The sequence below is a fragment of the Sus scrofa genome, chromosome 12, assembly GCF_054392235.1.
Source record: "Sus scrofa isolate SSC_HxYL_T2T_F1_AM1 chromosome 12, Sscrofa_HxYL_maternal_Yorkshire_Landrace_v2.0, whole genome shotgun sequence".
Taxonomy (NCBI): domain Eukaryota; kingdom Metazoa; phylum Chordata; class Mammalia; order Artiodactyla; family Suidae; genus Sus; species Sus scrofa.
This window is the reverse complement of record NC_139394.1, coordinates 43,765,701-43,780,525: the sequence shown is the minus strand read 5'-3', so window position 1 is coordinate 43,780,525 and position 14,825 is coordinate 43,765,701. Positions and strand designations below refer to the sequence as shown.

The following is a 14,825-nucleotide window of genomic DNA, read 5'->3' as shown; positions in this document are numbered from 1 at the left end:
CTAATTCTTGACCATGGGACTTTGAAACTTCTCTGATATTTTGCTATCAGAGTCTCTCAGAACAAAATCTTTCCATGTGTAACTTGATTATTTGCCTGGGAAACATTCCTAGAAATGGTACTGCTGACTCAAAGAGCAGGCATGTTTTTTTTGATCCAAAGATACTTTGCCAGTTTGCTGTTGTGAGGATGCACTGTGTTTGTCAACAAGTTTGATAGCAGTTCCCACTGTGGCCCAATGGGATCAGCGGCATCTCTGCAGTGCCAGGATGAATGGTTTAAAGCTGCAGGGTTGCAGTTTCCGTGGCATAGGTCACACATGTGACTCTGATCCCTGGCTCAGCAACTCCATCTGCTGCAGAGCTGCCAATACATACATACATATATAAATATTAAATGTTATTCTTAAAAAAAGTTTGATAAACTTCATAATGCTGGCTATATTTTCATTTTTCACTATTTGACAATGGTAGAAATTTCATATGAGTTTATGGTTTTTAAATTACCTGCAATTTATCAACAAACTTCAGTGATGTTTATGAACTATTTACTTGTTTTTAGAGATTGCTTCAATAATCCTTTGCAATAAGTTGGCATCCCCCGGAGTGTGAGAGAGTGAAAAACACCCATTGGGCAACCTCTCTGTGCCAGGTCTTTTCAAAATCCATGGTTTTGTTTAATCGTGAGAACTTTCGGGAGCAGAGATGGAGGTATTCCTCTCACCTCCATTTTATAGATGAGAACACTGAAGACTGAACCTAATTTTTTTTTCCTCTGGCTCTCCATGCCCTGATTCCTCTCTACCCTCTTCCTTCAGTCACTTGGCTCATACTGCAAATAGTGACCCCACCCCAAGAAGTGCCTTAACAGTGCCCCCAACTGGACAACATAATTATGTACACAATGGCAGGCAACCCCATGATGGTTGATTATCCAGTGGACTCAGCGATGCTCTTAAACTCTTTGTAAGTTGTTGGGTAAGAGATTCCATGTGTGTTTGAAAAATATCAGTGTGAACTATTTGACAATATTTGGTGTCTAGAAGGCTTTATCAACCTTATCCTTTAACTGATTCCCTGACAGACACACAGTCACTGTGGGAAGAAGCATCAAGTCCTGAGCTCCTGCCATTTGCCAGGCAGGTTCTGAGATGACTGCTTTTACATCTCAGAGTTAGAGTCGTGCCAGGTATCAGTGTTATACAGCTGAGGACACCAGGCTTAGAGCAGTGAGATGACTTACCTGTGGCCACATTGATAAGGATGGGGAGAGCCCAGGTCTGTCTGTGAAGCATAAGGAAATTAGCCCAAACCCTTTACTGTGGCCTCAATTTGCATAAATTAACATATATCCCATTGTCTTGTATAAAGTATCCTATTATGTTTCACATGTATCTTTTACAATTTAACATTAGTCCTGGACATCTTTCCATGTCAACACAAATGCATCTCATTCTTTTTTGGGTGAAATGATTATGAATGAATAAATTTATCATAATTTAAGCAGTACCCTTTGGTGGTCATTTTATTTACTTGACATTTTTTGGCCTTTCCTCAGGAAGTTTTAATGAACGTGGTATTATATTTTTGTCCATCTGTGGAACTGTTTCCTGTAGAATATACTTCTTAGGAGTGAAAGGAAAAGGTCAAGGTTATGAATGTTTGTTTTCATCAATAGTCCCTCCCCTTTCCTCTCCCTCCTTCCCCCCTCCCTCCTTCCTTCCCTCTGATACCCCTTCCCCACCCCCTCTTCCTCATTAACCAGAAGGACTTTCCCTTTTCTGTAGGATGAGAACTCACGTATGTCCTGCATCTTCTCTCTGCTCAGAGTTCTAAGCCTTGTATGTGTAAAGAGGCACTTCTGACATTTAGAAAACCTTTGCTGTCTCTGCAGTTCTGTTGTCTAATTCAACAAAGCCCAGTTTGAAACTCTCTGCTGTGCCCCTGGACCTTTTATTCCAGGCTGGTGTGCCCTCCCCAGAAGCAAGGGCCGCCATTGACAAAATGGGAGTTGGGGGCAGGGCCTTGGGTAGCTGGAAACTTTGAGGAGACAGGAACAGAAGATACACTGGATCAACATCTCTGAATAACATTGTCTCTGTTATGTCATGTACATTATGAAAACATTCCTTAAACTGTAATGTTCTGTAGAGATTGTGAACTATTTTGCAATAGTATGCATTATTTTTTTTTCTGTTTTCAGCCTCACCCATGGCATATGGAAGTTCCTTGATCAGGGACTGAAACCAAGCTGCATCTGCAACCTACACCACAGTTGCAGCAAGGCTGCTGGAAGTTGAACCCACTGCTCTGGTCCAGGAATCAAACCATCCCCTCTACAGAGACAGGCTGGATCATTAACCCTCTGTGCCACAGCAGGAACTCCTAATAGCAGACATTTTTTAAATTGTAATATTGGATTTTATTTATTTTTTGGCTGTTCCTGCAGCATGTGGACGTTCTGGTGCCAAAGACTGCACCCAAGCCACAGGAGCAAAACGGGCCATAGCAGTGACAATACTGGATCTCTAGCCCACTGTGCCACAAGGGAACTCCTAAATTCTATAATTTGTTAAAATGATACAGTGCTGACAGTAACTCTCAGGAAGGGCTCCATTCATTCTTTGCATCAGCCCCTTCTTAGCATCTGCTCCCGAGACCTATGTTTTGTGTGTTTGTGTGTGCGCGTGTGCCTGCCTGTGTGTGCATGCAGTTGTGTGTCTATGGGTAGGTATTTAAATCCCATCTTATTCTGTAGGATAGTAATGATTAAGCCATACCTCTCCTTTAACTCTTAGCAGTACCTCTTTCATGGTACTTTACTGTGAAATGTAGTTATAGGAGAACAGACTTTCATTTCCCATCCTAGATTTTTTTCTGCCTTAAAGACTCCTGACATAGATCTCTACTTCCTGAAACATCTAGTCCTCTCCCTTACATATGGTAGGTACTTTTTTAAAAGAATAATTTAATGAATTAGGGACAAGGGGATAAATGAATGCATAAATGAACAATGGATGAATGAATGAAGGAATGGTTAAATATCAATAGACAGTTATGGCCCCCAGGTTTCCTTCCCAAGCAGGCAGCAGCTTGTGGATTCCTACAGTGTCAGCATCGCTGGGGACACTCATTGAAATCTGCATCTATAGGCTCAGCCTGGAGAACCTGAGCAATCAGGTCTGGACCAGGTCTTGCTCTCTGTAGTTCTTTCCAAAACTTCCAGGTGACTCTGAGAATCAGCCACATTTGAGGAGTCACTCAACTAGTCTAGTCTTGCCCCATTTCCCCAGGCCACACGGATGATAAAAGAGAGGCTGAGGGAGCAGGAAAGGGCTAGTGGCAAGAGCAGGTCAGCCAGGTGGCAGGACCCGCAGTGAGAATTCTCTTGTTGATGGTGCTGTGATGATGGCACAGGTGGTGTTCTCTTACCCAAGGCTTTGATGCAGCTTCCAGGCCTACCCCCATCTTTCAACTCCATCTCCCTCAATAGTGAGTAGCCACACTGAGACCTTTTTAGGGGTTAGAATCCAGGAAACTGTCTACTTCCATCAGAAAGAATTTCTTGACCTTTGGGGGCTCAACTTTGTATTCAAGGTTAATTTCACGGAGCTGTAGAGCAAAAGGGACATGAGCTTTCAAGGCAAATAGCCCTGAATTCAAATCCCAACTCTGCCACTGACCAGACAACCTCTTCATGTCCTCGTATATAATATACAAATAAGAAAACCTACCAGTTAAAGCCCATTTGGGTTACCATTAACCGGCTTTCTTTGCAGCTTTCTCTCCTATAGATAATTCAGTCCTAAGGAAATGCCGCAAATACTCCTGCAAATATTCCTGCAAATACTGCAGATCTTATTTGTTAGAGGGTCAGATGAGGTTCTGTGTGAGATCATGTTTAAACAGTGATGTATTAGATCAAAAGGCAAATCGCTATTATGAGGTCAGGGTCATTTATAAGATAAGTACTGGTTTAATGTGAGCATCTCAACCCGGTCTTTTCTCAAGATGTAGGTATCTGTGTGACGGAGTGCAAGGTAGACCAGGACTGTGGGGAAGGAAGACGATGCACCAGCAATGGGTGTGGCCGTGTCTGCTCCCCAGTCCAGCAAAAAGGTAAGGCCGAGAGCCCTGTGGGCTTGGTCCTGCCCACCCTTTCCAGACTTGTTCAATGGCAGTGAACCCTTGTGTATGGTTTTGAGAGTTTTCATCATGAAATGTAAAATAAGTGAGATTCTTTGAACTTCTCCATCACAATCCCATTGCATTCAGCCATTCTCAACTTTTTTCAGCATGGGAATATCTTTTTAGAAATAACTCTTGTGGGGAGTTCCCATCATGACTCAACAGGTACTGAACCAGACTAGGATCCATGAGGACACAGGTTTGATCCCTGGCCTTGTTCAGAGGGTTAAGGATCCAGCGTTGCCGTGAGCTGTGGTGTAGGTCGCAGACATGGCTCGGATCCTTCATTGGCTGTGGCTCTGGCGTAGGCCAGCAGCTGTAGTTCCAACTTGACCCCTAGCCTAGGGACCTCCATATGCCGTGGGTGCTGCCCTTAAAAAGAAAAAAAGAAAGAAAAAAGAAAAAGAAAAATAAGGTAAAATTAAAAAAAATAACTTGATGGTTCCCTGCAAGCTCAGTGGGTTAAGGATCCATCATTGTCACTGCTGTGGCTCAGGTTCTCAGGTGACTGCTGTGATGTGGGTTCTGGCCCAGCAATTTCTATATGCTGCCAGTGCAGCCATTAAAAAAAAAAGTTAAATTGATGTGAAATTTTAATACCTCATATTAATCTTATTTTTATATTTTAATACCTTGTATTAATGTGTAATTTTCACATTAAGATATTTTGACCACTCCTCAACATAACTTATAACTTCCTATTATGGCAAATTCAAAACACATGTAAAATAGACAGACTAGTGTAACCATGAACCCATCACCCATTATCAGTGTGCAGTCATTCTCTTTTCATCTCTAATCCCACCCACTTTTCCTCGTCTCCTGCTATTTTGAAGCAAATTCCACACCTTATTTTATTACATATTATTTCTATATGTATTTTGTGGTAAGAATTCCTTTTAATTGTGTGTTTTATCCTCCCTTTTTGTTATTATTTTATTTACTGTTGTAGATATCTTTTTCAGAGAGATAGTCTTTCATTATATAATCTACTTTATTTCTGAAATCTCTTTCTTCTTCTCCTTTTCACCTTTTTTCTCTCTCTTAGTATATATTTGCATTTAGATAGGTTTTATGTATTTGTTCTAATACTTACCATATACTAAGACCTTTTAGTACTATTCCTGGTCCTCTCTCTTTTTTTTTTTTTTTTAATTATTATTACCTGCAGGTTTCCTTCTATGAGTAATAGTCCTAATAAAATTAGCTCATTTCCTCCTTTCCTTCCTCCCTCTGCCCATGCCCCCACCCCCAGCAGCTGCTCTTAGGTAATGTCCTTGCATTCCCACTTAACCATTTTCAGATACTTATCAAACTTACTTTCCTCTTCATATGCTCTTTCCATCCCCTTCCCCAGTGTTTGATAGGTATAGTGTGTTTACATTGTCAGAGCATGTAGCTAGTTCATAGACTCTCTCCATAGACTGTAAATGAGTCTCAGTTCTACTGTGAATACATATTTAATGGCCTCACTAGGCCCCATGTTGATGTCTCTCCAATCAGGTTTGTTTGGCTGAAGATCAGGCTCTAGTGGATTCCTCAGGACGTTGTCCTGGGAACAAGGTCCCAGGTCTTCTCCATCCGTCACCTCACTGCCCCCCGCAGACTCTGCACAGAGCAGACCCTCGCTGGTCTGGTGGAGGATGGTGCTTTGTCCCCTTCCCTCCACTCAGATTTGGAGTTTGAGGGGATAACCTTTTTTCCCAGTCTTGTTGTCTATGTGTTTTCAGTTTTGCTATTTTAATTGCTCTGTATGTTTTTATGGGAAGATGTTGGAAGATTCAAAAATTATGTCAACCAGCACAACTAAAACCACCTTCCCAGAATCTGACATTATTTCTAATAACTTTCAACTTTTTCGTTTATGAAGTATCTGTTTAATCCTTTTGCCCATATTTCTGTTAGGTTGTCTGTATTGTTCCCATTGATTTGTAGGAGATTCTGGATAAGTAAACAGTTTCTCCCAATGTAGCTTTTCTTTTCACTCTCTTAATGGTTTCATTCAACGAAGAAAATTCCTAATTTTAATGAGATCTCATCTCTCTATTTTAATGATAATATTTCTGCAGTATTTACAAAATATTTACCTATCCCAAGACCATGATGAAACTGTTTACTATCTTCTAGAAGCTTTATGGCTTTCCCTTTCCCTTAGGTCCTATACCTATTTGGGACAGAGTTTGTTGTGTGATGTGAGATACGAGACAGTGTTCTTTTTCTTCATATGGACAGTCCAGTTGATCCATCCTCATTTCCTGAAAGACGATTCTTTCCCCTTTTTTTGTATGGCAGTGGGTCCTTTGTCGTAAGCGAAGGATATTGTGTGTGTATCTGTCCCGTTGGTCTCCTTGCCCTTCTTGTACCAACACCACACCATCTCGTTCCCTGCCACAGTGTAACAAGTCCTGATGGACGGTTGCTGAAGTCCTTCTATGTTGCTTAAGTTTGTCTTGAGTATTGCGCATTTTTGGATTTTCATGTAAAGTTTTAGAATCAGCTTATCCATTCTCATGAAAAAGCCTTCTGGGATTTTATTCCATTTCAGTTTGAGGGAAACGGACATCTTCGTAACACTGAGTGTTTTCATCATGAACATGGCATATCTCTCCATTCGTGAAGATATTTAAAATGTTTGTTCTGCACATAACTTGTTTGCTTTATTTCTAGGTAACTGATGACTTTTGAATGATAGTGTAAACATACCTAAAATCGTTATTTTTCTGATTGTAAGACCTCAGAGCTTTTAACCGAGTCTTTCCTCTCATCAGAGGCCTGCGAGCACCAGTGCAGAGAAGACAGGGACTGTGGGAGTGGACATCAGTGCGTGAGGAAGGGCTGTGGGCACGTCTGCGCCCCCGTCCATCAAGTCGGTGAGTCCTGAGTGCCTCCACCCCAGCCTGTCCCAGGAGATGTAGGAGCTTGGCGTGATCTCACCTTTCACAAGTGTGTGGTCCCCCAGAAAGGTGGGGGGAATAAATACACTGAATGTCTGGGGTCTCCTCTGCTCTTGCTCTTTGAGAAAAACTGCAGTCATGAGACCCTTTACCCCAACATTTTCAAAGCTGAGAATCCTGAGAGAAAAATCATTGCATTTGCTCAAGGAATACATACTCAGTAGAGAAGATCAGGAACTACAGCCAACAAATGGAAGGCAAAATGTGCCCATTATGCCATGACCAGAGGATAAACATTGTTACATGTTTGTTCATATCCTTCCACATATATATTCAGAGGGTACGATGCCAAATAATTATAGCATCACACTCCACAAATGTTTAAAACCTTGCCCATTTTCTTTTTACAACTGGTAATATACAGTGACTAGCTTTCTCTGAGTGTGGACACATTTCTACAATTCTATTCTTCTTGAGAGGCTTCAAAGCATTTTCATTGTGAGATACCACATTCTGTTTACTAATTCTTGACCACGGGACTTTGAAACTTCTCTGATATTTTGCTATCAAAGAGTCTCTCAGAACAAAATCTTTCCATGTGTAACTTGATTATTTGCCTGGGAAACATTCCTAGAAATGGTACTGCTGACTCAAAGAGCAGGCATGTTTTTTTTGATCCAAAGATACTTTGCCAGTTTGCTGTTGTGAGGATGCACTGTGTTTGTCAACAAGTTTGATAGCAGTTCCCACTGTGGCCCAATGGGATCAGCGGCATCTCTGCAGTGCCAGGATGAGGGTTTGATCCCCAGCCCGGCACAATGGGTTTAAAGCTGCAGGGTTGCAGTTTCCGTGGCATAGGTCACACATGTGACTCTGATCCCTGGCTCAGCAACTCCATCTGCTGCAGAGCTGCCAATACATACATACATATATAAATATTAAATGTTATTCTTAAAAAAAGTTTGATAAACTTCATAATGCTGGCTATATTTTCATTTTTCACTATTTGACAATGGTAGAAATTTCATATGAGTTTATGGTTTTTAAATCTCATGCAGTTTATCAACAAACTTCAGTGATGTTTATGAACTATTTACTTGTTTTTAGAGATTGTTTCAATAATCCTTTGCAATAAGTTGGCATCCTCCGGAGTGTGAGAGTGAAAAACACCCATTGGGCAATCTCTCTGTGCCGGGTGTTTTCATGGTTAATCACTGTGCCACAACGGGAACTCCCCAGGTCTTTTCAAAATCCATGATTTTGTTTAATCTTGAGAACTTTAGGGAGCAGAGATGGAGGTATTCCTCTCACCTCTATTTTATAGATGAGAACACAAAAGATTGAACCTAGTTTCTTTGCTTTGGCTCTCCCATCCCCTGATTCCTTTCTATCCTCTTCCTTAAGTCACCCCACTCACACTGCAAACAGTGCCCCCAACTGGACAACATAATTATGTACACAATGGCAGGCAACCCCATGATGATTGATTATCCAGTGGACTCAATGTGTTTTGTAACTTATTGGATACAACAAATTCCTTGTGTCTTTGAAATACTGCAGTGTGAACTATTTGACAATATTTGGTGTCTAGAAGGCTTTACCAACCTCCTGTATTAACTGATTCCTGACAGATACACAGGCACTGTGGGAAGAAGCAAGTCCTGATCTCCTGCTATTTGCCAGGCAGGTTCTGAGATCACTGCTTTTACATCTCAGAGTTAGAGTCGTGCCAGGTATCAGTGTTATACAGCTGAGGACACCAGGCTTAGAGCAGTGAGATCTAAGAAGTATATTCTTAGCAGTGGCCACATAGATAAGGATGGGGAGAGCCCAGGTCTGTCTGTGAAGCATAAGGAAATTAGCACAAGCTCTATATTATGGCCTCAATTTGCATAAATTAACATATATCCCATTGTCTTGTATAAGGTATCCTATCATGTTTTACATATATCTTTTACAATTTAACATTAAATATGGACATCTTTCCATGTCAACATAAATGCATCTCATTCTTTTTGGATGAAATGATTACTAATGAGTAAATTTATCATAATCCATTTAACCAGTACCCTTTGGTGGTCATTTTATTTACATGACATTTTTGGCTGTTGCTCAGGAAGCTTTAATGAATTTTAATTTTTGTCTATCTGTGGAAATGTGTCCTCCAGAATATACTTCTTAGGAGTGAAAGAGGTTATGAATGTTTGTTTTCATCAATAGTCCCTTCCCTTTCCTCTCCTCTCACTCCCTCCTTCCTTCCTTCTGATACTGCTTCCCCACCCCCTCTTCTTCATTAATCAGAAAGACTTTGCCCTTTTCTGTAGGATGAGAACTCACATATGCCCTGCATCTTCTCTCTGCTCAGAGTTCTAAGCCTTGTATGTGTAAAGAGGCACTTCTGACATTTACAAAACCCTTTCTTGCTCAGCAGAGCCTGTTGTTGTCTAATTCAACAGAGCCTAGTTTAAAACTCACTGCCAAGCCCTGGCTCCTTTACTCCAGGCTGGTGTGCCCTTGCCAGGAAACTCAGATTGCCATTGACTAAAGAGGGTAGGGCATTGGGTAGGCAGAATCTAGGAAGAGTCGAGAGCCATAAATACATTGGATCAACATCTAAGAATAAAATCATCTCTGTTCATTCATGTACCTGGTGAAACCACTCTTTAAACTATAAAGTTCTATAGAGATTGTGAACTTTTTCGCAATAGTTGACAGTTTATAAAGTGTATAATTTCCTTTGGTTTTGTGGAGTTTTTTGGCTGCTCCTGCAGCATGTGGAAGTTTCCAGGTCATGGCTCTAACCCAGGCTAAAGCAGGGAGGTCCTTATCCAACTCGGCCACAGGGAACTCCTGAATTGAATAATTTGTTAAAGTGAAAAAATGAGGATGGTAACTCTTAGGAAGGGCTCCATTCATTCTTTGGATCAGCCCTTTCCTAGCATCTGCTCCTGAAATCTAAATTTTGTCTGTTTGTGCAGGCACATGTCTCTGTGTGGGCATTTAAACCCCAGTTTATTTTCTAGCACAGTAATGGTTAAGCCACTCCTATCCTTTATCTCTTTGCAGTACCTCTTTCATGGTACTTACTACATGTATAGTGCTGGGAAATGTAGTTATAGGAGAGCTTGGATTTCCCATCCCAGGTTTTTTCTGCCTTGCTGACACAAACCCTGACTTACATCTCTACTCCCTGAAACATCTAGTCCTGTCCCTTACATATAGTAGGTACTTTTTAAAAAAAGAATAAGGAAATGAATTAGGTACAAGGGTATGTATGAATGAGTAAATGAACAATGTAGGAAGGAAGGAAGGAAGGAAGGAGGGAGGGAAGGAAGGATTAAATACTGAGAGACAGCTATGGTCCCCAAGCTTCCTTATCAAATTGGCACCAGCTTCTGGACTCCTACAGTGTCAGAGGCACACTGGCTCTGGGAGGGTCTCTATCCCTGGGGACACTCAGTAAATTCTACATTTATAGGTTCAGCCCTGGAAAACCTGAGCAATCAGGTCTGGACCAGGTCCTGCTCTCTGTAGGTCTTTCTAAAGCTCCCAGGTGACTCTGAGAATCAGCCATATTTGAGGAGTCACTCAACTGGTCTAGTCTTCCCCCACTTCCCCAGGCCACACGGATGATAAAAGGGAGGCTGAGAGAGAAGGACAGGGCTAGTGGCAGAAGCAGGTCAGCCAGGTGGCAGGACCCGCAGTGAGAATTCTCTTGTTGATGGTGCTGTGATGATGGCACAGGTGGTGTTCTCTTACCCAAGGCTTTGACGCAGCTTCCAGGCCTGCCCCCATCTTTCAACTCCATCTCCTACAGTAGCAAGAAGCCACACTGAGACCTTTTTAGGGGTTAGAATCCAGGAAACTGTCTACTTCCATCAGAAAGAATTTCTTGACCTTTGGGGGCTCAACTTTGTATTCAAGGTTAATTTCACGGAGCTGTAGAGCAAAAGGGACATGAGCTTTCAAGGCAAATAGCCCTGAATTCAAATCCCAACTCTGCCATTGTCCAGATATCTCTCTATGTCCTCGTCTGTGAAATATAAATAAGAAAACCTACTGATTAAAGCCCATTTGGGTTACCATTAACCGGCTTTCTTTGCAGCTTTCTTTCCTACAGGTACTTCAGTCCTAAGGAAATGCTCCAAATAGTCCTGTAAATACTTCGGATCTTTTTTTATTAGAGGGATGAAGTTCTATGTGAGATCATGTTTAAACAGTGAAGTACCAGATCAAAATGTAAAATGCTGTCATGAGGTCAGGGTCATTTATAAGATAAGTACTGGTTTAATGTGAGCCTCTCAACCCAGTCTTTTCTCAAGATGTAGGTATCTGTGTGACGGAGTGCCGTGTAGACCAGGACTGTGGGGAAGGAAGACAATGCACCAGCAATGGATGTGGCCGTGTCTGCTCCCCAGCCCAGCAAAGAGGTAAGGCTGAGAGCCCTGGTGGATTCCCTTAGCCCAGTGGGTATATGTGCTTGGTCCTGTCCAAACTTTCCAAACTTGTAGTAATAAACCCTTGAGTTTGGTTTCGAGAGTTTTCATCCTAACATGTAAAATAAGTGTGATCTTTTGGACTCCTCTGTCATGATCCTATTGCATCAGTCATTCTCAGCTTTTTTCAGCATTGGAATTTCTTTTTAAGAACAGCTCTTGGTAAGCAGCTTGGGGTAAATAGATGCAGAATGTTGCCTTTGGGATGGATTAGCGATGGGATCTTGCTGAGTCACACTGGGAACTCTGTCTAGTCACTTATGATGGAACACGTAATGTGAGAAAAAAGAATGTATATATGTATGTGTAACTGGGTCTCCATGCTGTACAGTTGAAATATATATATATACATATATAAATAAATGATAAAAAAAAGAAAAAGAAATCTGGGACCTGCCGTGAGCTGTGTTGGATGTCACAGATGTGGCTCCAATTTGACCCCTAACCTAGAAACTTCCATATACCATGGGTGTAGCCCTCAAAGAGAAAAAAATAAAAGAAATCCAGGACTCAAAAAAAAAAAAAAAGAAAGATTAACTCTTGGGAGTCTCCTGGTGGCTCATCAGGTTAAAGATTCAGTGTTGTCACTGCTGTGGCTCAGGTCACTGTTGTGTCACACATTTGATCCCTGGCCAGGGAACTTCCCCATGATGTGGGTGCAGCCAATAAGAAGAATAAATCTTTTTTTTTTTTTTTTTTTAATTTTCCCACTGTACAGCAAGGGGGTCAGGTTATCCTTACATGTATACATTACAATTACATTTTTTCCCCCACCCTTTCTTCTGTTGCAACATGAGTATCTAGACATAGTTCTCAATGCTATTCAGCAGGATCTCCTTGTAAATCTATTCTAAGTTGTGTCTGATAAGCCCAAGCTCCCGATCCCTCCCACTCCCTCCCCCTCCCATCAGGCAGCCACAAGTCTCTTCTCCAAGTCCATGATTTTCTTCTCTAATCTTAATGTTTTTATCCCCCATAACTACGTAGTTATGATTGAAAATCAAGACTCTACAGCCAAAACTATTTAAACAAGTAAATGGCACCCCCAATATCATCACCCAGAAAAACAACATTGGTGATCTGTCAGGGTATAACTTTCCACATTTACTGCATCTGTTTGTATGAATACATTAGTGTTTTCAAATTAAGTTAGTTAAACTGATGCGAAATTTTAATATCTCATATCAATCTGATTTTTATATTTTAGTACCTTACATTAATGTGTAATTTTCACATTGAGGTATTTTGACCATTTCTCAACATATTTTAATTTAAAATTTTTTTGGAGTTCCCATCGTGGCTCAGTGGTTAACGACTCCAACTAGGAACCATGAAGTTGTGGGTTCAATGCCTGGCCTTGCTCAGTGGGTTAAGGATCTCATGTTGCCGTGAGCTGTGGTATAGGTTGCAGACATGGCTCGGATCCCACGTTGCTGTGGCTCTGGTGTAGGCCGCTAGCTCCGATTAGACCCCTAGCCTGAGAACCTCCATATGCCGCGGGAGCGGCCCAAGAAATGGCAAAATAAATAAATAAATAAATAAAATAAAATTTTTATTGTTGGAATTTCTAAACACATACAAAGCAGATATAATAGTATAATGATAGACTATATACCCACCACCCCACTTCAACCATTGTCAGTGTGTAGTCTTTCTTCTTTTATCTCTAATCCCACACACTTCCCTCATTTCCTGTTTTTTGAAACAAATTTCATACATTATTTCATTACATGTTATTTCTGTAAACATTTCATGAAGAACTCCTTTTAATCGTATGGTTTATCCTGCCTTTTGTTATTATTTTATTTACTGTTGTAGATATCTTTTTTAGAGAGAGAGTCTTTCATTATATAATCTATATTATTTGCATAATCTCTCCCCTTTTTTCTCTCTCTTACTATATTTGCATTAGGAAAGGTTTATATTTTTGTTCTAATAGTTACCTTATTACTAAGACTTTTGAGTACTACTCTTACTCCCTCTTTTTTTTTTTTTTTTTTTTTTTTTGTCTTTTTTTTTGCTATTTCTTTGGGCCGCTCCTGCGGCATATGGAGGTTCCCAGGCTAGGGGTCCAATCGGAGCTGTAGCCACCGGCCTATGCCAGAGCCACAGCAACGCGGGATCCGAGCCGCGTCTGCAACCTACACCACAGCTCACGGCAACGCCGGATCGTTAACCCACTGAGCAAGGGCAGGGACCGAACCCGCAACCTCATGGTTCCTAGTCGGATTCGTTAACCACTGCGCCACGACGGGAACTCCACTCCCTCTTTTTTGATTGTTACCTACAGGTTTCCTGCTATCAGTAATAGTCCTAATAAAATTAGCTCATTTCCTCCTTTCCTTCCTCCCTCTGCCCATGCCCCCACCCCCAGCAGCTGCTCTTAGGTAATGTCCTTGCATCCCCACTTAACCCTTTTCCGGTATTTGTCAAGCTTATTCTCCTTTTCATGTGTTCTTTCCATCCCCTTCCCCAGTGTTTGATAGGTATAGTGTGTTTACATTGTCAGAGCATGTAGCTAGTTCATAGACTCTCTCCATAGACTGTAATTGAGTCTCAGTTCTACTGTGAATACATATTTAATGGCCTCACTAGGCCCCATGTTGATGTCTCTCCAATCAGGTTTGTTGGGCTGAAGATCAGGCTCTAGTGGATTCCTCAGGACGTTGTCCTGGGAACAAGGTCCCAGGTCTTCTCCATCCGTCACCTCACTGCCCCCCGCAGACTCTGCACAGAGCAGACCCTCGCTGGTCTGGTGGAGGATGGTGCTTTGTCCCCTTCCCTCCACTCAGATTTTGCAGTTTGAGGGGATAACCTTTTTTCCCAGTCTTGTTGTCTATGTGTTTTCAGTTTTGCTATTTTAATTGCTCTGTATGTTTTTATGGGAAGATGTTGGAAGATTCAAAAATTATGTCAACCAGCACAACTAAAACCACCTTCCCAGAATCTGACAGTATTTTTAACAACTTCTAACTTTCTCTTTTGCAATGTCATTTGATTCTTTTGCCCATATTTCTGTAAGGTTATCTGATTTGTAAGATATTCTAGATACATCATTATTTTGTCTGTGTGTATATATATATATACACACACATATGTACTGTATATAAATATGTGTACTACTCATATTATATGTATTATATATGTGTATATATATATATATATATAGTAAACATTAATCTCCCAGTTTAGCTTTTCTTTTCTCTCTGTTAATGATTTCATTCAACGAAGAAAATTTCCTAATTTTTT

At 41.1% G+C, this 14,825-nt stretch overlaps 1 protein-coding gene across 1 annotated transcript in view; it reads left to right on the top strand.

The window, feature by feature from the left end:
• The window catches only part of LOC110256043 (signal peptide, CUB and EGF-like domain-containing protein 3), a 62,862-nt gene that overhangs the window by 34,994 nt on the left and 13,043 nt on the right, over positions 1 to 14,825 (top strand). The window contains 3 exon segments of the mRNA NM_001445155.1: positions 4,010 to 4,117; positions 6,955 to 7,056; positions 11,403 to 11,510. Of these exon segments, the coding sequence (NP_001432084.1) occupies positions 4,010 to 4,117; positions 6,955 to 7,056; positions 11,403 to 11,510 (318 nt within the window).